Genomic DNA, 25,094 nt, shown 5'->3' on the forward strand with positions numbered 1-25,094 from the left:
TTGTTTTTAAATGAGGATGTAAGAGAAGTCAGCTACAGTTCAGCCAGTTTTGGGAGCAGTTCAAAGATAATTCTCTGAAACAAGAACAATTGTTTCAGAATAAGGAGCTATTGCTTGGGATTCTATCAAGGATATAGAAAAGGACCAATTAGCAACTGAAATCATATCAAAGAGGAGTAGAGTGGAACACCTATGAGGAACACGGCTATTCAAGCTACTTATAAGAAATCCTCAGACTTTAGCTTCTTGTGTATGGATCAAATGCAAACTCAGGTCTTCTGACTCCTAACCAGGGCTCTTTCCATATCCCATAAATGCTCCAATTTTCCCTATTTTTGAAAGTGGTTCACTAAAAACGCAAAATAAAACAGAACAGAGCATGGAGGTGGGGTCCTGAGTCTGCTTATGGAAAAAGAGGTAAAGTGGGTAAGCACCAGCACAGGAAACATAAACTTGGAAGGTTTTTTCGTTTTTTTTTTAAGATTTTTTTTATTACTTATTATATGTAAATACACTATAGCTGTCTTCAGACACCCCAGAAGAAGGCATCAGATCTCATTAAGGGTGGTTGTGAGCCCCCATATGGTTGCTGGGATTTGAACTCAGGACCTTGGAAAGAGCAGTCAGTGCTCTTAACCACTGAGCCATCTCTCTCCAGCCCCCAACTTGGAAGGTTTTATGGCTTTGCTCCAGCAACGTGATTCTCTTCAGCTGGGCTGAGGGTCCTGTTTGTTTCTAGGCTGCTGCTCATGGGAATTCTAACACTGATAACAGGAAACGCTAGGGCTTTCTCAAAGTGGGATGACATTTCCTAGTGACTCAGTGCCCCAACTACTACTGCATCAATTTCTTCTGGGCCTGGAGAGATGGCTCAGTGGTTAAAAGCACTTGCTACTCTTGCAGAGAACTGGAGGTCAGTTCCCAGCAATCCTATCAGAGAGGTTGTAACTCTGGACCCAGGAATCTCTGATGCCACCTTCTGGCCACTGGGGGCCCCATACTTTCATGCATACACGTGCACCTAAATTAAAAAATAAATATAAAAAGAAAAAGAAAAAGAAAAAGAAAAAATTTCTTCAAAGCTCAATCCTGACAATTCTCAGCTGTTGGCCTGGGTAGCCAGGCCTGTGCCCACTTACCTCTCTGTCCACAGAGCAATGAAGCCCTGTACACTTTTCTGAGATGGCATAGATCAGTGTTCACATTTCCTTGCTATGCCTTTAAGAGCTACGAGGATGCAAGAAAGAGAGGTGGGGTCTCCTAACAGAACTTCTTGGAAAAAGATCCTGGGAATTTCTGCCAGAAACTGAACTCAAATTCCAACACTAAGACCTTGGGGGTGGCCTGTGTTGAGCTAGGCCTATGATTGGACTGCACAATCTATTAGGGAGGAGGGAACCAAAAGTAAAAGAGCTGGGGGAGGGGAGAGAAGAAAAGACCTCCCAACCCTTCCCCAACCCATACACTCTGAACCTGGAAGCAATAAGTAGCCAGTAGCCTGAAGAGGGTCTGTGCATGTCCAAGCTGAGGGCAGCCGATGCTGGACCCCAGGAGCTCTCTGCAACCAAGTGAACAAGTAAGGCCTGCAGAGACTGGCTTGCCAACAGCTGGACTTGATCACCAGCTTGAAACTGAGATCATGCACTGGGTGGAATAACAAGCGGACTTTGTTCTTTCTGGCTATGCAAAGCGTTGTTTTCCAAGGAATTGCCACAGCAGCAGACAGAAAACCAGAGATCACCACCTGGACCCTTGAGTCATTTTAGAGAACCAAAGTTCCTGGGAAGTGTGCAGGATGATGGTGGCCCTTCGGGGAGCTTCTGCTTCACTGGTCCTCTTCCTTGCAGCATTTCTGCCCCCACCACAACATGCCCAGGACCCAGCCATGGTACACTACATCTACCAGCGCTTCCAAGTCTTGGAGGTAGGTGATGTGTCTTCCCTTCACGGGGAGTATGCCTCTTGGAAGTCACTCTGTTGTGCCCCCACTTTGCTGTCTTCCAGATACAGAATGAATCACTGCTAAGATCACATTTACAGATGTGCATAGCCTAGCAGCTCAGGATAACCACCTCCAGTGCAGACCACTCCATCATGAGACCTCCAGCGTGGCTTCACTCTGTACTTTCCCCTGGCCGTTTTTCTTACCTATAAAATGGGCATAGTGATAGAATTTAAGTTCAAATGCTATTCTACAGATTTAATAAAGAGATTTCAACTTTGACAAATTAGGGATGTTTTATTTGGGCCATTAATCCATACTCAGAACATAGCCTAACTCGCTGAGTAAATTTCCAGGTTGTTGAACAGTTAAAACCAAATAGTTCAGTCTTCAAAGTATGAAATTAGAACTAAGTCACATTTTCTTCATCTTTTACTGTATTGGGTTTCTGCTGATTCCAGCTTTTCTCTTTTCCTTTTTATTACAAACTGTTAAGTGACTATAAAACAATGTGGTGTTTTACACAGAGGCTCATCATAGATTTTTGCTTTTTATTCCTAACTGGGCTTGGGTTTGGAAATGAGATTTTCCATCAATGTTAAACAAAGTGAGAGCATTTGAACTGGGAAAAGTCAAAAACCTAGGGTTGAGAATGTGGCTCAGCTGATAAGTACTAGCCTAGCATTCATGGAGCCTTGGGTTCAAGGCCCATCACTGCATAAGCCAGGTATGCTTTGTAATATCAGCTGTAACAGTAGCACTCAGGGAGTGGACGCAAGAGGACTGGGGGCTTCAGAGTCATCTTCGGCTAAACAGGAAGTTTGAGGCCAGTTTAGCTTAAATGGGACTCTATAGCAAAACAAAAAAACAAATGGACAAAATTTGATATTTTTATAGGCCAGTCAGGTTTTCAGGGACAAATGTAACTTTTTCTCTTGCAATGCTTAGCTCTTACACAAGTTGAATTGGCATATTATGCATCTTCTGTCTAGGACACTCTTATCTCAAACATTTATATTTCTGTATTTTGCTGAAAAAAAATCTGTAAGTCCATATGATGAGCCATCTATCTATAGTTTCAGTAATATAAGTCCACAGAACAAACAATCCAAATCCAGTTCCTCATATTGTCCATCCAGGACAATGAGCATGAATTTAGCTGCTGCTAAAGCCTGAGCACAGTTTTGGCATTTTAGGCAAAAATGAGGTTGGCAGTGTGTCCAGGAAGGGAGCAAGAATTGCAGTATGAGGCCCGGGGTCTGGGAGTGCTTTATCTACAGATTCCAGGCCTCCACTTCCTTGCAGCAAGCATTTCTTCCCCCTGTAGCTCTGTAGCTGTGTAGATGTGTTCTGTAGAAGATAAAGATAGTTCCTTCTTTGACCACTAGGTTCTGACCTGGGGGGCGGTGAAGCCAAATCCCAGGTAGCAGAGGCTTAACAACACAGGAATACAGGGCCTGTTCTGCAAAGGGAATGTGGGGGGAGGGGCAAGAGAGGGGAAATAGAGACTTGGGGGCTATTAATACCCATTGTCTCTCTGTGTCGCTATCTCTCTGTGTCGCTGTCTTTCTGTGTCGCTGTCTCTCTGTGTCGCTGTCTCTCTGTGTCGCTGTCTCTCTGTGTCGCTGTCTCTCTGTGTCACTGTCTCTCTCTTTCTCTCTGCATCGCTGTCTCTCTGCGTCGCTATCTCTCTGCATCGCTATCTCTCTGTGTCGCTGTCTTTCTCTCTCTGCGTCGCTGTCTCTCTCTCCTTCTCTCTCTTCTCAACTACTTTTCCTGTCTCTCTTTCAAGAGAAAGTGCCCTGCATGACTTTGAGTAAAAGGTTTTCTCTTTGTGAAGAAGGTTTTAGTCAATGTTGCCAAGTGAGCTTTAACTATTGACTCTGACCCAGCAGTCCCATTTCCGTTCACTAATTCTTCCATTAACCAAATATACTCTATCCTAAGCTCCGTGCCAGATGTGAGGGACTGGAACTCACTTCTAGAAATCTAGCCTAAGACTATAACCAGGGACATTAAAAAAATGTAAATACAGAGGGTTTTTTTTTCTTAACATTGAGTGAAAAAAATTGAAAACTAAATGGGCATTGAAAGTTGTTTAATGGAACAAATAATGGGATTTCAATGTAATGAGAAGCTACATCCTATTAAAATTATGTTACATACAGATAAGTAGCATGTTCATACAGAATGTTGTTCAGCCTTTAAAATGAAGCTCATACATGACACTGTAAAGGAACTTGCAGGATCTTTTTTTTATTGATTTTTTTGAGACAGGGTTTCTCTGTATAGCTCTGGCTGTCCTGGATCTTACTCTGTAGACCAGGCTTGCCTCAAACTCAGAAATCTTCCTGCCTCTGCCTCCCAAGTGCTGGGATTAAAGGCGTGTGCCACCACCGCTCAGCAAGGATCTTATGCTAAGTGAAATAAGCAAGCCCCCAAAAGACAAACACTGAATGGATGATTTAACTATACATTTAATCTGAAAGTAATAAACTCATAAAAATAGAGAAATATGAGGAATGAGAAGATCTTTATCAGATTATACAAAATTTTAATTAAAGTTCTGAAGGTAGGCCAATGGCTCGGTTAGAAAAGTATGCTGCCCAAGTGTAGGGACCTGAGTTCAAATCCCCAGCATCTACATCAAAGTAAGGTGTGTAGATGCCCATCTGTAAGCCTGGTGCAGCAGAGGCAGATACAGGCAGTTCTCTGGGGCTTACTGGCCAGGCAGTCTACATAGTCACTGAACTTCAGATTCAATGACAGACACACTGCCTCAAAGCATAAGAGGTTGAAATGATTGTGAAAGATACCTGGCATTGCTCTGTGCTTGTATGTGTGCACCTGCATAGGCAGAGACACAGACACACACACTCAAGGCATACACACACACACACTCAAGGCACACACACACACCCATATATACACCCCACACACATGAAAGAAAATTTTCAAGAAATACATTGTACCTATCATAACTGTAGATAATAACAATATACTGCATACCCAGAAATTAAAAGAATAGATTTTTATCACCTCAAAAGTATATATGCAAAATACAAAATATAAAAAATACAAAATGCATGTTAACTTGCTTGATTTAGCCATTTCATATCAAAATATCATATGTACAACAATCATATAGTAGCTTTATTTATTAATTAACTACTATAGTCAGCACAAAATAGGTGCATACTGTGATATAATAATATATCATATTACTGTAATTATAATAATATAATATATAATAATATAATAATGGTATTTAAATATTTACAATATATTAGCAAGTTAAAATAAACAAATACGGCCGGGCAGTGGTGACGCACGCCTGTAATTCCATCACTTGGGAGGCAGAGGCAGGTGGATTTCTGAGTTCGAGGCCAGCCACGACTACAAAGTGATTTCCAGGACAGCCAGGACTATACAGAGAAACCCTGTCTCAAAAAAACTAAAATAAACAAATACTTTGAAAATCCCCTTTTGATCATTTATACTTATTTAATAATCTTTTTCTAGGAATGATAACTATTTGTAGTACTTGAATCACTTAAATAATTATAATAATTTGGTAACTTTGGTAATTTATTTTTTGATTAAAGCAAGGGCTGGAAAAATGTGCCCAAACAACAAGGGCATATATTCAAGACTTCCAGGAATTCTCAAAAAACATATCCATCATGCTGGGGAAGTGTCAGACCCACACAAGCGAATACAAGAGTGCAGTGGAAAACCTTGCCCTGAGAGTGGAGCGTGCCCAGCGGGAGATCGACTACCTGCAATACCTCCGAGAAGCTGACTTCTGCATTGAATCAGAGGAGAAGACGCTGGCTGAAAAGGTGCTTCAAGAAGCAGCAGAAGAAAAGAAGATCCGAACCCTGTTGAACACAAGTAAGGAATTCTTCTCCCACCCCTTTTAGGGCCTATCACATCTGGAGAGATGCAGATGCCTGCAGCTAGAAAGTGTGAGAAAGTGATGAGTGAAGACTGGGCACATCCCTTGTGTGTATGGGCAGGAGCAACTTAGCAGGGGTCGGGTGTCCCAGAAGAATCCCACTTCAAGAAATAGCTTTCCTTTCTCTGGTAGTTTCTAAAGACCCCAGGAAAGGCCAGGTCTATAGACTAAGAGGCAGTTTGGGGGTCCTCTCCTGATAGACTTTGGTTTAATAGAGCCAAGTGGTCCCAGCTCCTTTTAGGGAGAGTGGCAGGCTGTTTTGGGCTATATCAAAAGCCCTGAAAACTGAAAGTGCTGCCAGTGTAACTAACAGTCCGAAATTAGAAACTGTGACAACCAAACCTCAGGCCTGGGTACTGCAGCGCATTGCTACTGTGTGCTATCTGTCATGGTGGCATTCCGGAATTTGTCCTGTGTGTGACCTATCAGTATCTGTTCTAGGCTGTGAGTAATGGTATCTGCTAGCTCATGTTATAAGCATCACAGCTGAGCAGATGTTTCTGTGCACGAGTCCATTTCATTAAAGCAGTAAGAGAAACAAGGGCCCCACCTGTATTTTGTATTCTGGAAAGACTTCACTGTAAACAGGGAGACTGTTTATGTACTAATTATGCCTTCAAATTTGGGAAACTCCAGCAGGAAAGAAGGACATAAACTTTAAGGACTTTTCATTGTAACCTGTGGGTCATTATGAGAAGGGCCTTGGGGCTGAGGATGTAGCTCCATTGCAAGAGCACTGCCTAGCATGCATGAGACCCTGGGTTCCATCCCCAGCATGAGGCAGAGGCAGAGACATCAGCACTTTAAGGATAGTCTCAGTTATATAGTAAGCTTAAGGCCAACCTGGGCTACATGAGACCTCGTCTTAATAAAAAATAAATGGGGTGAAAGTCTCTGTAAGTACAGTGAACACTAGGGACACCTCAAGTGATAGCACAAGCTATAAAGACATGTCCATCTGCAGATCTGTCTCAGAGAAACTGGTATAGAGCACGTGGGTATAGGGACAGGAAGCTGAAGAGTTCTAATCAAGCCCTGTGCTGGCACCATTAGTCACCCTTCCATTCATTTATTTAGTCGTCTATTTACTGACAACTACTGATTGAAACAGAAATACTGTTCCAGGCAGTGGATACAGATGATGAAATATCATGTGGTCCATGCTAAGGAGATTGAACATGACTAGAGAGACCTCTGAAAGGTTTCTAAGCAGGAAAATGATAAAGGGGAGAGATTCCCACCAGAGAAGGGAGAGCAGTCAAGAGTACTGAAGTAATTTAATCAAACAATGATTCATCATGAAGTATCTATTACAGGACAGAAAAGAGCTGGTAGATTGAAAGCTATTCAGAGTTGAAATCCACACACTTTGGTAAACCGGAGTTGAAAGAAAAAGATAAAGGAGAGATGTGAATCCAGGGTACTTCCAAGGTTTGGGGCTTAGGTTATTAATTGATTGGTATGAAATCTGTTTAGATAGAAAACCCAAGAGTAGTTTGGAAGCACTATGACTAGGTGGGTTTTCTACAAGCAGTTACATCTTCATTTGCTTTCTGTTGCTATAACTGAATCAGGCAAGATACTTTATAAATAATAGAAAGTTACTTAGCTTCCTTAGAAGTTTTTTAGGGTCTGGGAACACAATGTGAATACTAATATTGTCTGATCTGGAATGTGCCTGAACTTTCCCACAGGGTCACAGGCAGGCCACCAAGCCCAAATCATACAGCTGAGTCCCTGAGCTTTTCCCATTCCCAGGGTACTCTCAGACCTCCAGACCTTGAGGTGACCATTTTCCCATTCTAGCTGGAGTGTAGCAGGGTTTCTGACACTGGGGTTCATGGTTGGTTCCTTTAGTCCCATCCTCTGTCCCACCCTGTAGACACAGGCATCCAGTGTCTGCGGAGTTGCCTCTCACATGCCTATCACCTCTGGAGCGCTGGTTCAGCAACAGCTATTTAAAACTGGCCCAACCCTTGCTGCCTCCCACTGTCAGAAGGTTGCTAGATGGACTTGTCTGAATCCTGTGTGAATGTCCTTACTACTTCTCTTACTTCCTAAACCCCCACTACTGTCTCGAGGCCTTCACACAGCTCCTCTGTATAATACTTTTCATTACTGTTCACAACTTGTGAGCAACAGCAAGATGATCCACTCTACTCTTCAGTCCTTTTATACAGAAAAGGCCTTCTGCAGGGCTAGAGAGATGGCTCAGCCATTAAGAGCACTGATTGTTCTTCCAGAGGCCCTGAGTTTAATTCCCAGCAACCACACAGTGGCTCACAACCATCTGTAATGGGATCCGATGCCCTCTTCTGGTGTGTCTGAAGATATCTACAGAGTACTCATATAAATAAAATAACTATATCTTTTAAAAAGAAAAAAGAAAAGAAAGGGTCTTTTGGAAAATGACCTGGATCATTCTCAACTGCTTCTCTTCCTAAAGTATCTGTATAGAGCTCTACCTTAAAGAAATATATTTATATGTGCATACAGACACACATGTGAGGACTTAACACTTTCGACCACACACATTTTAGTTATGTACAACTTATTCTTATACCAAGTGATTAATAAATATCCTGATATAATCTCTTTTGTATTCATGAAGTGTAGAACAGGGACCTAGCATGGAGGGGAAATGCCAAAGAAATTGTTCCCCGAAGAGGGATGGATGGTAGAAGCCCTGAAGAATTTAGATTAAGGACATGTGACTCTACAAACAATCATAGCCTTGAGATTAGTGGTCCCTCAACCTGACCTGTTCTGGTCTGCTTCTCTATTGCTGTGATAAAACACTAACCAAACACATCCTGATCACAGTCAACTTGTAAACTAAGTCAGGGCAGGAAATCAAGCAGGAGTAGAAGCAGAAACCATGGAGGAACACTGCTTACTGGTTTGCTCCTCATGGCTCGATTGGCCTCCTTTCTTATATAGCCCAAGACCACCTACAATAGGCTGAGCTCTCCCACATCAACCATCAATCAAGAAAATGTAGACTTTTCTTGACTTGCTAACAGGCCAATCAATACAAAGGACATGATTCCTCACCAGAGGATCCTTCTTTCCTGGTAATTCCAACTTGTGTCAAGTTGGCAGAAACTAACGAGCATATGACCCATTACTTTCAGACAAGGCTAGATTTAGGGATACTAATTCTAAGTTAGTGTATGCCCTGCACTGCCCATATTTTATGATGTGCCTGCTCTTGTTGTATTGTTGATGTTGTTGATGATGGTCAGTCACAGTGATGGTAATGGTGGTGTTTTTTTCCTGACTGTTCTAGTAGTAACTGTACCATATCAGTTTTCTAATTCTGTACAACAGACTGCCATAAGTTCAGCAGCTAAAAGCAATATGAATTCATTATTACAGAGTCCACACATGGCCTCTAATTGTATGAGCAAGGTCACAAGTTTCCTGCAGCTCTGGCTCCAAAGGCAGCTCACAGTATGCCAATAAAAGGACAGTATTTTTCCTCTTTAAAGAATTTTTTTATCTGATCAGGTCAGGTCTGCCTATCATCCTTCTGATTAATTCAGAGTCAACTGATTTGGAGACTTATTAATTACAGAATCCCTGAAACTTTCTCTTCCAATGTCATGTGATCACAGCATGCACCTTCTCATATGCCCAGGCCCTATCCATGCTCTGGGGAGAGAGCTATGTGGAGACTACACAGGGCAAGGGATCTTGGGAGTTACATTGGTTACTTGACACATAGCTGCAACAGAATACCTGACCAAAGCGATATCATTCATCATGGCAGGGACAGGAGCAGCAGGTAGCTGGTTATACTCTGTTCACAGTCAAAAAGTAGACAGCAGCAGCAGCTACTCTCTCTCTCTCTCTCTCTCTCTCTCTCTCTCTCTCTCTTCCTCCCTCCCCCTCTCCATTTCTTCCTTCTCTCTCCCTCTCCCTTTCTCTCTTCCCACTTCTCTCTCCAAGTGCTATATTGAACTTTACCACTTACCTATATACCCCAGTGGCTGCTTTCTCCTTTTATAAGTCCAGGACTCCCAGCCCACAGAACAGTGCTTCCCACTTGAGCATGGGTCTGCCTACTTCAATCTAGAAATGTCCTCACAGACATACCTAGAAATCTGTCTCCATTTTGATTCTACTTATTTGAGTTTACTATGTATCTATTTTGTGGATACGAGTGTATGTATGTATGTATGTATGTATGTATGTATGTATGTATGTATGTATGTGTATCTGATGCTGAGGCAATCAGAAGGCAGCCAGATCTGGAACTGGTGTTTACAGATGGCTGTGAGCTCCCATATGGGTGCTAGCAATAGAATTCAGATCTTCTGCCAAAGCAGCCAGTGCTCTTAACCTCTGACCCATCTATCCCTCTAGTCTTTCATTTTGATTCTAAATCCCATCAAGTTGACTGTCACTACTAGCCATCACAGGGACCATTTTGGGATTCCAACTACCACATGCCTCAGTTATCTGAACATGTCTTCCTAGAAGATTCTACTACTCCTATCTTCTTGGCCTACAAGGGCTATGCCAGCTGTACAGCTTTTACTAAAATCCTAAATGATGAAGTCAACACTGGTGTGCAGGCAAACTGGGTCAGAAAGGACTCAGGACATAGGGTTTCATTTATACATTCTGTCTCAGAACATTTCTTTGGGAAACCTTTAGGGAATGGATGGTAAACCTTGGAAAATTTAATCTTGTACCTCAAGATACAAATGAATTCTAATGTATGTTAGAATGATCCTCTTTTTTTTTTTTTTTTTCATATGACTTCTAAGGGCTAAGTCCTGAAGAACAGTTAAGGTTATGTTAAAGTAAATCACTCCCCATCGAGCTGTTCTAAAGCCTTCAACCTTTATTTTGAGGTGTTTTCCAAATGAGGTCCATATGGCTCCCCGATCCCAGGAATGTTTTGTTGTTATTGTTTTTACTTTATTTTATTTATATGAGTTACACTGTAGCTGTCTTCAGACACACCAGAAGAGGGCGCCAGATCCCATTGGTTGTGAGCCACCATGTGGTTGCTGGGAATTGAACTCAGGACCTCTGGAAGAGCAGTCAGTGCTCTTAACCACTGAGCCATCTCTCTAGCCCTACAGTGATGTTTTAAGATTGAGCAAAATTCTTAAAATCTTAACTTTCTCCCCACCTTTCCTTCCATCACAACCTCTTTTCCACATACACGATTTAGAATAGTAGTGAGTGCCTTGGATTTTAAAGTCATTCCCAATGTTTGGTGCTAAGACCATTGTTAAAATAAAATTTTGTGGGGGTTGAAGAGTTGGCTCAGCAGTCAAGAGCACTGCTGCTCTTCCAGAGGTCTTGAGTTCAATTTCCAGCAAACCACATGGTGACTCATAACCACCTGTAATGAGATCTGGTGCCCTCTTCTGGACTGCAGGCATACATGCAGGCAGAATGCTGTATACATAATAAATAAACCTAAGATAGAAAGGGGAGGAGAGGGAGAGGGATAGGGAGAGGGGAGGGGAGGGAGGAGGAGAGGGAGAGGGGAGGGGAGGGAGGAGGAGAGGGAGAGGGAAGGGGAGGGAGGAGGAGAGGGAGGGAGAGGGAGAAGGAGAGGGAGAGAAACAAAGAAAGAAACTTTGTCTGGTGTACTTATCACTCGGCAGCACCATACCTCCAGCACCTAGGTTGAGAATTCATCCAGCTGTAAGCTTTGGAAGAGTGCACAGGCTGCATTCTTGAGTGGATAAAAGTATTGACCTCCTTTTAACTTGCAAGTAGCTTTTGAAGAAGAATTCTCAGGGCAGTCAAAACAAGCCATTAGAACAGATTTTATTTTCTTTCTCTAGCTCAGCTCCCTTTGTTGCAAGGAAGCATGGGAGTAACCTCACGTAACCCTCACCCGGCTGTGTTAAATAACTCATATCTTTTGTTAGATCATAGTTCCAAGAAGTCTGCTGAATATTTGAATGCCCCTGGAATACACTCCAAGTAGATAAAAAACAAACAACTAAACAAACACCCCACTCACTGAAAACTAAAGATAGCATGTCTATGAGTCAACTCTCAAGGCCAGTCGGTCCTTGATGAGTAGAGGAAAGCTTTAAGAGAACCCGTAACGGATTTGTAACAGATGTGTTAACTATACAAGAGGAGACTTAAGGTCTGACTGGGAGCAGAAATATAGGAGATCATAAGGATGCTTGTGTGTGCATATGTGTATAAATCCAGTGTTGGTGCATTCACAAGGCCAGCAACACCAGACATGTATTCCCTAGAGAGCACATGCCCAAGAGTCCAGAAAGGTCTGTACACATGGCATTTCTCTTATTTACTCATTTGAAAATTCTATTTTTTGTTTGTTTGTTTGTGTGTATATATGTATTCCTAAGTACTATGAATATTGCAAATCATGTCACTTGGTAACTTTTGGTCCTAGTTATTATAAAGTCATCCATTCTCTCTCACCCATTTGTTTATAGGCTCAACAAATGTCTAGCTCAATTCCAGATACATGCTGGACTTGTGCTAGGCATCAGAGGCAGACCCTGGCTGTGACCTTACCACTTCAAGTAAAATCAAGAAGCAATCCAGACATAGAGGATAACTGTCCAGAGTGAGGACTGCTCTGAGGGAGGGGTGTATGAGGTATCCCAGAAACATTTTAAGTTATTGGGGCAAGGTTGCCATGGAGATGGGAGAGGTGGAACTACCCTAGAACTAAAAAGTAACCCTCAGGTTCAGTTTTAGTCATTGTAAAGAGTTCATGAGATGGAGACTGGAGTTGAGGGCGTTCTAAGTCTCACATAGCAGCAGCAGCAGCACAGTGGAAGTACAGAGCATGGTTTGTTCATGGAGCAAATCATTCCATAGAACTCAGGCAGAGCAGGATGCTGTGGGAAAAAAGAAGAAAACAACAACCAGAGGAGAGCTAAGCTCTCCATGAGAGTAATGCGAATAGTAGCTATTATTTATTGGTAATACATTTTATGTAGTCTCCAAGTGATGTATGTGTCTTACTGGTAATTATCATGTAATTGACAAAAACCCCATGAGTTGAGTATAATCGCCCATCTCCACCCCTGTTTTATATATCAGGACAATGAGACTGTTCGAGGACAGTTTGCCAAAGCTCAAATCACTAACAAAACAACTAGGGTGACATTCACACCAACCCTGGGCTTGTACACATGTCGGACCCTCCCATCATCCCTCAGCCGGGCTGAGCAGGGATCATTATGGGAGTGCTATGGCTCAGACAGGATTGAGAAAGGTCACTCTGGACACAGGGTACAGAGCAGCCTGGCAACAGGAGAGGGTAAGAGCATATAGAAGCTAAAAGCTAGAGCCAGCAAAGCAATGCCAAGGGTAGCCACAGAGGCATATGAGCTTGGAACCTTCTGCCTTGAGAGTAAATGTCTATGCTAGAAGTTTCTGATCTCAGTGAGGGTCACAGTGTGAACTATGATTCCATCTCACAAAAGACTGATTTACGTAAATTCTGTCTAAGAAAAGTCAATAACCTTCTCCTGGATTTTTGAAATTTATTATTTCATTTTTGAGACATGGTCTTATATAGCCTAGGATGGTCTTGAGCTCACTCTGTGTCTAAGAGTGACCTTGAACTTCTGATCCTCCTACCTATATCTGCCCCTGGAGTCACCATTCCAGGGTGATACCCTGGTGATACCCTAGTGATACCAGGCATGCCTGGTTTTATGCAATGCTGGAATTAGTGCATGCTAGGCAAGCATTCTACCCCACTCAGTTACTGCTCCAGGTCCTCTTTGTTGACCTTTAAATAGCAGAAGTCTCTGCTTTGCTCCCTACTCATTTCTGGGATTCTCAATTGGCCTGTCACCATTTCAGCAGAGTATTTCTTCCCATTATTTCTCAAATGCCTTCAGTCCACGTACACTGTTCTCTCTTCCCCTACCCATTCTACTCAACCCTGACAGTGCCCGCCCTGCCCCCATCTATCCCTGTCCCAGTACTCTGACTTATACTGCCACCAGGGTCATCTTACTAGAATTATAACACTGTCATTTTTTCCCCTTGATGGCAACTTCAAACCCCAGGACAAACAAAAGTGCTTTTTACAACCCTATCCTACCATAGCTCTCTCTAAATACTTAATTTTTCTCTACAAAAGGAACACTTGATGATTAAATAAAACTACAAATACTATACTTATTTATTTATTGTGGGATTTCTTTTCCACTATGAAGGTAAGTGAGAAGCCCATAGTCAAACAGTCATTTTTAGTATTTCTCAGCAGATTTCCACCCATCTCTGCTGTTCTATGCTGTTAATTTAATCTATTTTAAAAACACAACTCATACATCCATGCCTGCTTGCACTGTGGATGCTGTGTTTCCAAAATCTATCCCAGTGCCTAGAATGAGTGGGAGATCAGGATGCTCTGGCCTGAGCATTTTATTAGAAACTGAAGGCAGCTGTTTGCATAACTTCCCTGTGTCCATCTCCTCAGGTGAACCCCTCTCCCCCCGCCCCCGGCTTGCTGCCTACCCAGCCACTTTTCTACCAGAGATGAACCAATATCTCTAACATCAGATTGAGTCACAATGGAGGAACAAGTCTTACAGGTCCAGCAAGTATTATTGATAAGGAGGAAAGCATTTTAAAAGATTCAAATAAGTGATATTTATGTCTGAACTCATTGGCTCTGGGCTAAATTCTACCCTAACTGCTTATGTGAAAATTTGCCTGTTGGGGAATTGCACATTTGTGTGCCCTGGTTTGCAGATGGAACCTTTGCATTGACTCTATTAAATAATTTGTATTTTAGTTGGATTCAAGATTTTTTTTAAATTTCCAACCTTTCCTCTAATATTTTTCCCCTGTTAATTATCTGTTCCCAAGAGAAACACAGTGGGTAATTTTAATTTTCCCTTTTATTGGGACACTGGAAATGTATACTTTCTAACTTTTACAATTTTAAAATATCCTTGATGAAAGAATAGAAAGTACCTAGCCTGAACTCATAGTTTCGGGGCTGGCAGAATGAAGGCTGGATCGATGAAAGGAATTGAGTCCAAAGACCCTAGGTCTCGGATTCCCAGTCCTGAGCTCCAGCTAAATCTGAAGAAGTAGAAGTAGCAGAAAGATATGGGGCAAATTGTTTTGGTTTTTCTTAGAGATTTTTTAACTTCTTAATTGAAAATTTACATCAACACATTGTTGTTCTGTTATTTCTCTAAGAGCTCTGCATTAAGAAGGGGAAGTAGACAGAGGAGGCATGTGAATGTTCATTCCTTCTCTGGTTTACTACTTTTAAATTTTATTTCATTTACATTTATTTTTTAGATAAGGTCTCATTATGATGCTCAGACTATCCTGGAACTCATAGTGTAGCACAAATGGGCCTATAATGTACTATGTACGCCAGGCTGTACTCAAACTTGCAATCTTCCGGGGTCTGCCTCCTAAGCGCTAGGGTTATAAGCCTGCCATTCCACAACTGCCTCTCTTCTGTTATTTTATTTTATTTTATTTTATTTTATTTTATTTTATTTTATTTTATTTTATTTTATTTTATTGGTGTTTTTGAAGACAAGATCTCATGTAGCTCAGACTGGCATCCAATTGATGTATAGCTCAAGATGACTTTGAACTTCTACTTCTTCACGCCAAAGTGCTAGGATTACAGGCCTATCTATGCTACATGCTCAGTTTTATGCAGTACCGGGGATCCAACCTCGGGCTTCATGTATGCAAGGCAGGTACTCTACTGATTTAACTATACCTTTACCCCCTGTTCTTCTGTGCTGTAAATGAATGTTTTCTTTTCTTTTTTTCCTTTTTTTTTTTTTCTTTTTTGAGACAGGGTTTCTCTGTATAGCCCTTGGCTCTCCTAGACCTCGCTCTGTAGACCAGGCTGGCCTCGAACTCAGAAATCTGCCTACCTCTGTCCCCCAAGTGCTGGGATTAAAGGCCTGCACCACCACCGCCCTGCATGAATGTTTTCTTATAGACAAGAAACAAATGGTTCGTGTTCTAAGTCACAGTACACAGCTTAGCTTCAAGTCTGTTCTTCCCTAGCAGGAGAGGCAGGCAATGTGGGGGCTGTACACAGATGTCCTATCATACTTGGGGACAGGTACTGAGGGGCTCCCTACTGAACACAGATGTCCTATCATACTTGGGAGCAGGAAGGCAGGCAATGTGAGGGCTCCCTACTGAACACAAATGTCCTATCACATTTAGGAGCCCAGGCTTTCACTAGTCCTTCTCTGAGCACACCAATACACATGGCTCCCCAACCCTTCCTACCACACTAACCAGTCTCTGAGGCTGGCTGGGAGCATCCTGGCTCCCAGCTCTGACTTCAGAAGTCTCACTCACCACTGACTAGCTGTGTGACCATTCCAAGAAACTAATGCAAGACTTAACTTTTTTTTTTTTTTTAACTTGGAAACCAGTGATTAAAATATATGTCATGGTAACTTATTATAAGAATTACATAAATTACTATAAAGTTATGCAGCACAGTTCCAAACATATTCTATGTATTTGTAAGATAGTTGATAACTGCTTTAACCCTGGGACTTGTCCTTTACCATGAAATATCACGTGGGTATCTTACGAACCCATGGGCCGTCCTCCTCCTCCCCTATACAGTCACCCTATGGTTGAAAGCTTAACTTCTCTTTGGTGGTCAGCATTGATCATGGAAGAGTTACGGCATCACTTCAGTCAGGTTCAGCTGTGTTCAAGTAGAAATGGCACTTGGGAACCAGCATGGTTATTCCCCTTCTTCCACACATTCCCTCAGCTCCCAGTGGCTCCATATAGCAGAGGCTCCTCCTGCCACCTGCTTCTTCAAAGCTTAAGCTCCCTGGCTGCATTTTCCAGAGTCTGGCTTCCTATAACCAGGTCACCCACAACAATGTTGACACATAAAGGCAAACTATCATGCAGTTGGAGCATGGTAGGAGAACATGGTGGTTCTGCAGCTCTCTTCTAAACCCGGCTTGGAGCACAGTATGATCCAGGTGGGGCCTCTGTGCCTATATCTGAAGAGCTAACTTACCGGGACTTGGCTCTGTCTAACTAAGCCTGCACTCCATTTCATGTGCTTTCTTTAGAAAACCCAGGATCCAGTTTTTTAATGAAATAATGGATTTGAAAGTATCTTAAGATCTTTGAAGTGATACTGGGCATGGTGGCGCATGCCTTTAATCCCAGCACTTGAGAGGCAGAGGCAGGTGGATTTCTGAGTTGGAGGCCAGCCTGGTCTACAGAGTGAGTTCCTGGGCTATACAGAGAAACCCTGTCTTAAAAAAACAAAAACAACAACAACAACAAAAAAAAAAAGTAAGACTTGGCCAGGTGCACACATGCAGTCCTAGTATTTGCCAGTTTGAAGCCATCCTGTGCTATGTAGTGAGTCTAGGCAGTGTTGGAGTGGGATGCCTGAAGAATGAATAGGAGCCAATTCACTGTGTGAAGTACAAGAAAAGGGAATGTTCCAGGTAGCAGAATTCTAAGTGTAAGATTCCTAAAGCAAAAAGAAATTTGGCATGTTCACAGACCATAAAGAAAACTGTGTGATCACAACACAGTGAGACACAAAGGACAGAGTCCTAATGATAAACAAGAGCCATGCTACACACAGTCTTATAGGCCAGGGCAAAGGATGAGGAAGTTATTCTAAGTGTAAGGGTGGAGATAAAATTTAACATATCAGATCACTCTTACTGCTTTGCAGAACCTATATTCGACATGTAGATGACCAAACAAGAATAAAATCAAGGAGATAAATCTGAAACGTTTGTAGTGATCTGCTAAAAAAACAATGAGTCATGATTTACAGGGAAAGAGTAGAAGATAAAAGTGAGATCTATAGCCTGGCGGTGGTGGCGCACACCTTTAAACCCAGCACTTGGGAGGTAGATGCAGACAGATTTCTGAGTTTGAGGCCAGCCTGGTCTACAGAGTGAGTTCCAGGACAGCTAGGGCTACACATAGAAACCCTGTCTTGAAAAACCAATAAATAAATAAATAAATAAATAAATAAATAAATAAATAGAGATATATAATTGAGTATTTGCAAAAATAATTTATATATCTTAAACAATTATTTGATAATTTCATATATGCATATAATGTATTTTAATAACATTCCTTCCTACTTCTCCCAACTTCTACCAGATCAACCCAAGATCTACCCACCTCCTTCTGTTCTTTAAAAATTATTATTATAATCCCTCGAGTCCAATTTGTACTGCCCATGTGCTCATGGATATAGGGCTATCATTGGAGCATGGTTGACCTACCAGGAGGCACATCCATAAAGAAAACTGGCATCCCTTCCCCTAGGAACCACCAATTATCAATAGCTGTCTAATTAGGGGTGTGGCTCTTATCCTAAAGTACCACTCCTTTGTAGCATATAGTTTTTGCTGCCCAGCTTTAAGGTACAGGCAGACCAGACTGCTAGCCCTCACCAGAAAATATTGGATATGTGGATAAAGAACACACACACACACACATAGCCTAATTTCAACCTGCCTTATTGGCTCAATTGCTGAGCTCTTTTAAGCCTTCTTCGTCTATCTTGGTTCAATTGCTGGGCACTTCAATCTTCCAAAGCTAGTGTGCCCTTCTTAATACTCTTAGCTCAGCACCTCTTTATCTGCCCTTAGCTTAATGTCATGGGTACACCAGGCCCAGTTGGGGAAGTGGCCTTCTACCCTAGATCTCACATGACTGGTGACTTTTTCTCCCTCCGAAGCATGGCAAATCCTCCCTTTTCCTTCTATGTCCTTAGCCTCCTGCAGGAACCCCGAAGTTCTACCTCCTTCTTTCTGCCAAGCAATTGACCCTGGCATCTTTATTGATCAATCAAGAACCAACTGGGAGCCGGGCGGTGGTGGTGCACGCCTTTGATCCCAGCACTTGGGAGGCAGAGGCAGGTGGATTTCTGAGTTCGAGGCCAGCCTGGTCTACAGAGTGAGTTCCAGGACAGCCAGGGCTACAGAGAAACCCTGTCTCAAAAAACCAAAAAAAAAAAAAAAAAAAACAAAAGAACCAATTGGGGAACAGGACCTTTGCATCAGAACCTTTCTCTATACCCCCTCAGCTGGAATATTAATTGGATTGATCTTATGCAGGTAGCGTGGGTGCAGTAGTCCTGTCAAGTCCTGATGATAAGGTTTTCTTTCAGTTCTCTTTGACCCCTGGCTCTTATAATCTTTCTGGACCCTCTCCTGTGGTAGTCCCTGAGACTAGAGGGGGAGGAGTGTAATAGAGATGTCCTATTTGTGGCTAATCCCTCCCCAGACACTCTGTACACTGGCCAGTTGTAAATTCACTCTCTTCTATGGCTCAGAGAAACTACCTTGATGATGTCTGAGAGCTGTACTAATGGGTATAAAGATTTCAGTTTAGAGAGCTAAACTCCATTTAACAAAGAACAATTATTTGTTCACCCCTGTGGCCAGTAAGCTCAGTTTAGAGAGCAGTTTATATCCATTTAGCAGAGAATAATAATTTGTTCAGCCCTGTGGCCAGTGAGCTCCCTAACAGTGGGTTCTTGGCCAGATTTATAGAGAGCCACCAAAAGTCTGAAGTTTGAACTGATGATCAATCGATCTTTCCAGAAATGACCAGTAGTGCTGACCTCTTGACCATGGTCACCATGATGATTTTAAGGAGCTACAGTCAACTAAAAAATGACACACTTAAGGGCCAGGTGGGAGATGCTTATACTATGTCTGTCCATATCCTATCCAGTAAAAACAAGTCAGTGAGTACAGGCTAACCCCCAAGGAGACTATGAAATGTAGTTTTGCGAGCTGTGATAAAGACTGAACTGAAATGGAATTGGAAAAACACAGATCATAATCTTTGCCATACTGTCAAAAGACAAACAGGAAATGCACATAGAAACAAAGATGGTGAGGAAGGCATCTTCAAGGAGGAACTGACCAATGCTGTCATGTCATACTTCAGAAGATGAAGTAACATGTAAAAGTACAGAGCTTTTCTGCGCCCACCCTTGTTCTCTAAATAATGACAAGGAGACCTTTATATTCATTAGTAAGCTTCTTGCACTATAGCGGGAGGGGGGCTTTCTGATCTATTCTAAGCCAACTATACTGGCCTGGCCTACATTCCAGCCAATGAAAACTCCCCAGGCCCACCTGAGACCCTCCTTCTCTGGGCTGAGAAGACCCACCTTATCCTCTCCTGCCTAGCTATATGCCGATAGCTTTTTATTGACCAATCTGAAGATGAAGGAGAACAATGTTTTGCAAAATACTGAGCCGGGAAATGCTTCATAATAATGACAATACAAAGTCCAGTACTGCAACCTGATCTCTAAGGCACAGAAATCAGCAATTGAATATACAGTGCACAAAAGCAACCCCCAACAGTAACATGCTTACTTAAAGGAAAGGCAGGAATTTTTATTTAGGAGTTCCATGGTAGTATTATCAAGAACAGATTCTGTTGTAAAGTAAGAGTGGGAGGTGAGAAAGTAAATATGGAAAATATAGACTGCTCTGGAGGAGAAGCTGAGGATGAATAGTGCAAAAGATGACAAAGTATCCAGAAAATGTTAACTAGTTGGAGATATTCATTTATTATTAAGACAGGCTCTTATTGGCTGGCCTAGGGCTGCTGTATAGACCAAGCTGGTCTCAGAATCACAGAGAAATGCCTTCCTCTTCCTCCAGACTGCTGAGCATACACACTATGCCCACTTGTGAGATTTTAAAAAGATAATAAACAAGATGCATACAAGTTAAGACTAAGCAGCTAGTTATAAAGAAAAAATTTAAAGATTATAGGGTAATTGGTTGAGGAGTCTAGAAGCTAGGACAGGGTGTGATCTGAATATAGTGGTTGTATTACTCATGGGAAGAAGAAATAACACAACTTCTAAGAAAATTCTACTATAAGTAAAGGTCAGGAAATGGAGGGAGTTCTTGTCTAATGGTGTTTAATTTTTCAAAGGAGTTCATGCCTGTGTTCCATTTTTGCTCTAGGCTTCTCCAAGGGAAACTCTTCTTTCAGAGGTCATGGTATTATAGCAGAAATAAGAATGTTATCTACTATATTAGATCTGAAAGGAAGCTGCATTCTTCAGGTGTAGAGAATATTCTAGAAAGTAGATAACTTATAAATTACCTGTTGAGAAATAACCTGTTCTTTTTCTCTGGTCTGGTTAGGCTGTGACAACATGCTGATGGCTATAAAGTCTCTGAAAATAGTGAAGAAGACCATGGATCCAGATGGCTCTTGGATGAAAGATGCTGGCAGTAACTCTGCAAAAGTGTATCTATTAGCTGGATCCAGAAACAACACAGTTTGGGAATTTGCAAATTTGCGGGCATTCATGGAAGATAGCATCAAGCCTGGTCCCCGTAAGCTAATCTTACCACTTTCCTGGCAGGGATCAGGGCAAGTGGTCTATCAAAGCTTTCTATTTTTTCACAATCAAGGGACTTCTAATGAGATAATTAAATATAATCTACAGAAGAAGACTGTGGAAGATCGAATGCTTCTCCCAGGAGGGGCAGGCCGAGCACCCATCTATCAACACTCCCTCGCTACATACATTGACCTTGCTGTAGATGAGCATGGACTCTGGGCCATTCACTCAGGACCAGGTATTCAAGGCCATTTGGTTCTGACAAAAATTGAGCCTGGCACTTTGGGAATAGAACATTCATGGGATACACCGTGTAGAAGCCAGGATGCTGAAGCTTCATTCCTCCTGTGTGGGGTCCTCTATGTCGTCTACAGTTCTGGTGGCCAGGGCCCTCATCGGATCACCTGTGTCTATGATCCACTGGGCACTGTCAGGGAGGAGCATCTGCCCAATTTGTTTTTCCCCAGGCGGCCAAGAAGTCACTCCATGATCCATTACAACCCCAGAGATAAGCAGCTGTATGCCTGGAATGAAGGCAATCAGATCATTTACAAACTCCAGACAAAGAAAAAGCTGCCGCTAGAGTAATGGATGGCAGTTTGGAGGGAGAGCTGTGTGGCTCGGGCAGTGGTTTTCCGGAACACTGAAGTCACAGTCCCTTTACAGTGGAGTATCTCTGCCTCTAGATGCTCACAGGAATAGGTTATAAAAGTTGAAATACACATTCTTCTTTTCCCAAATGTCACTCACTGGCTTAGGTATCTTTTGAGAGCATAAATGAGGTCACAAGTCAATTGACCAATACCTTGCCCTCATCCAAATCTGATGGGGCTTAAGGCCTCTTTTATCTGGTTTGCTTATTTCCAATCTTTCCTTTTGCTTTCCAGCATTTTCTCTGACTCTGCTTTATTCCCAATCCAGCAATTAGGATCTTACCAGTCCTGGTATTGACTTCTTCTCTGGACTTTGCTCAGGGGTTGTCCTCTTTTTCAAATGCTTATAAAGATTTTCCATCATCCAACTGTAGTAGTTACATTTCTTGTTGCTGTGACCAAATAACTGACAAGAAGCAACTTAAGAAAGAAAAGGTTTATGCCAGTTTATTGTTTTAAAAGGAAGCCAGGCACAGTAGGGCACACCTTCAGCCCCAACATTTGGGAAACAGAGGAAGGTGGATCTCTCTGTATTAGAGGCCAACCTGGTCTACATGGTAAGTTCTAGGTCAATCAGAGCAATACAGAGATCTTGTCTTTTTAAAAAAATAATGGATACAGTCCATCACGGTAGTAGTGAAAGTGTGATAGCAGGAGCATGAGATGTTCAAATTACATCTGTAATCAGGAAGCAGGGTGCAAACAGGAAGAGAGCCTACACTGAGAAACTTAAAGGCTTGCCCTCATAGTAACTCACGCCTTGTCACAGTAACACAAGCCTGTACTCAGCTGGGAACCAAGAGTTCACATGAGCCCATAGGGCACATTTCACTCATTGGACCACAACACCCAGAAAACACTATTTCTTGTTGATGTCTGATTTTTATTTCCTCTAGCCTTGCCCTTCTGCCAAGCCAAGTGGATATAGTAACGATGTAAAATCATGAATAGTTGGATGCTACTTTCTAGTTACAAAGCTCTTTCTTACATTGTTGGATTGTCTTTTTGTCTTTGTCTGGTATGTACACATCTTCATAGTTGCTAAGCTAGAAGTGAGAGTTCGGGGAGTTATTCAAAGCAGCAAGCTACAAAATGAAAGGGCTAGGAAAGACTGCAAACCTCCTAGCATTTCCATCTCCCAAGAAAGGAAGTGTCAGGTGCTTTGCTCACTTATCCTTAATCAGTGTGTCTATCAATTCAGCCTAAAAATAATACTCTGCCCCTTGGCCCATTTTCATGTCTGCACAAGGTTTTACAGGTCTTTCAAAGTCTGCTTTCTCTAAAAAAACCAGTCCAAGGGTAACAATACAATTCTAGCCTCATCTTGTTTTTCTGTTGCCTGCTTCTTTCTTCTAGCTTTCAGTGTAATAAAAGTGAGATTAAGCAAATAATCTCATCAGGTTCTATTTGCCTACATCCTATCACCACAGAAGTGTTCCAGTATTACCGTGCCTGCCGGGATTGCTGTGGAGGAGATCCCTAACACACAAAGGCCCTTGGTAAAGATTCTAATCTGGATGGAAGCCAGATAGCAGCTTTGCCACAGCAGGCATGCTAGGCCTTACAGAGCGCAGTGTGACTCTTGAGAGGGACCTCTTTTTCAAAGTGTTTCCCACATGTGTGTCCCACTTGGCTGAGTCTAGGTCACAAGTGAGGCTGCAGTGCCAGCCTGTGTCATGTGCTGAGGTCTCTGCCTTTCCAGGTTGGTCATATGAGAAGGCTTGCTTTTGTGTGCTTGCAGCTGTTTCTCTGTCTTTGCCAAGTCCAAGCCGGGCCCACAGGCAGTGAAGAGAGATCCACCCCCATACCATCTGAGTAGATCTTCGGCAGAATGGAATGACCCACAGTTCTGATGGAATGCCCCCAAGAGCCCAAATCTTTTGCTGAATGAGCCAGATATGAATGAATATCTGTGATATACCAGCCCCATGAATCCAGGGTCAATATCTGCTCTATGGTCAGAGTCATGTTACCTACCTTACTGACAAAGAACATGACCTACTCACATTGAAGGGTGCAGGGGCATTATCCAAAGGAGTGAGCTCTGTATACATGGTTCCTTTGAAGTCAAGAGAATAATATGTATCATGCTGTCTGGCTTCTATTTGGGAAATGTTGGGATTAGATAGTTCTGCAAAATAGACCTGTCTCAAACAGCGTACCCTGGAACACAGAATCCCCACAGGCAGAATATCTCTTTTAGGTGGAATTTTCTTTGGAAAGGACCTGTTCATTGCTACTGTTCCTAACAGCATGCGGGCCCTGAACACCTGCTTCGGTGTTGTTCATGTGTGCTTTTCAGTTCCACTCTGGTTGGATTTAAATGAAGATTGATGGTGTCTCCAGGACCCACAGCGATGGTTATTATATTGCTGCACATTGGAATCACCTGGGGAGCTTTAAGATTCCTAATATCCAGGCTATCCTCACCAACGCCATCAAATCAGACTCTCTGGAGATGGGAGGAGAGCATCTCTAATTTTAAAGCTCCTTCCCAAAGTGCACAGAAGCTTGGGAAAGCCAATTTCATAAAACATTTTACAAAATAATTGTATAGTTTCGAGAAAATGCTAGCAGTTTCTGGGGGCCTGGGGAAGGGACTGCCCCACGCCCCCAGTCTCCCCCAGGCTACCAGTGGGATTTGGAACTGCCCACACGTGAACTTATGTGAACTGCGCAGGCTCTGTCTCCAAAGGCCTCTCTGCCGCTATTTTAAGGAAGTGAAAGAACCGAAGGGTGTCCTGCTGTGACACAAGACTCTGGGGCCCCAGTCTTCCTCTACTGGCTTTGCCTTTGCTCTGTTGCTGGCCATGTCCCCGCAGTGCTCGCACACCTGTTTGCCACAGTGTTTATGTTGTGTTCATGTGTGCAAGCCTCTCCCATACCAGTAATTTTAGACTAATTTTGGAAAAAAAAAAAAAAAGACGTGTCCTGTAGTGTCTGTCAACACTCCAGGTGTAAGCAACTGGAGTCCAGCTTAGTAGAGACTCCTGCCAGAGTCCCTGTGTTGCTGCCATCTGAGGCCCTGGAGATTTTAAGCAGATAAAATGAGCAACCGGCCCTTGGAGGCCCGGGTAGGGTAAGCGACTGTGATAAAACCGAGGGACTTATGCTCGCTCGAGGTAGGTGTTGGGACTCGGTTTCCAGGTTTTTTTTTTTTTTTTTTTTTTTTTT

The 25,094-nt window shown here is 42.5% G+C and overlaps 1 protein-coding gene across 1 annotated transcript; it reads left to right on the forward strand.

Annotated features, from left to right (window-relative positions):
• The first annotated feature begins 1,365 nt into the window (after positions 1-1,365).
• Positions 1,366-23,304, forward strand: Olfml1 (olfactomedin like 1). The gene is made up of 3 exons (XM_031387776.1): positions 1,366-1,924; positions 5,548-5,836; positions 21,065-23,304. The coding sequence occupies exons 1-3, from the start codon at positions 1,796-1,798 to the stop codon at positions 21,853-21,855; spliced, it is 1,209 nt and encodes a 402-aa protein (XP_031243636.1). The 5' UTR covers positions 1,366-1,795; the 3' UTR covers positions 21,856-23,304.
• The last annotated feature ends 1,790 nt before the right edge of the window (positions 23,305-25,094 follow it).

The sequence above is a fragment of the Mastomys coucha genome, unplaced genomic scaffold (assembly GCF_008632895.1).
Source record: "Mastomys coucha isolate ucsf_1 unplaced genomic scaffold, UCSF_Mcou_1 pScaffold21, whole genome shotgun sequence".
In the NCBI taxonomy this organism is placed as follows: Eukaryota; Metazoa; Chordata; class Mammalia; order Rodentia; family Muridae; genus Mastomys; species Mastomys coucha.

Coding starts and splice junctions, on each gene's coding strand:
- Olfml1 (XM_031387776.1), top strand. CDS start 1,796: ATGATGGTGGCCCTTCGGGGAGCTTCTGCTTCACTGGTCCTCTTCCTT. Junction 1,925..5,547: donor AGCGCTTCCAAGTCTTGGAG/GTAGGTGATGTG, acceptor TTTTGATTAAAG/CAAGGGCTGGAAAAATGTGC. Junction 5,837..21,064: donor CCGAACCCTGTTGAACACAA/GTAAGGAATTCT, acceptor TGGTCTGGTTAG/GCTGTGACAACATGCTGATG.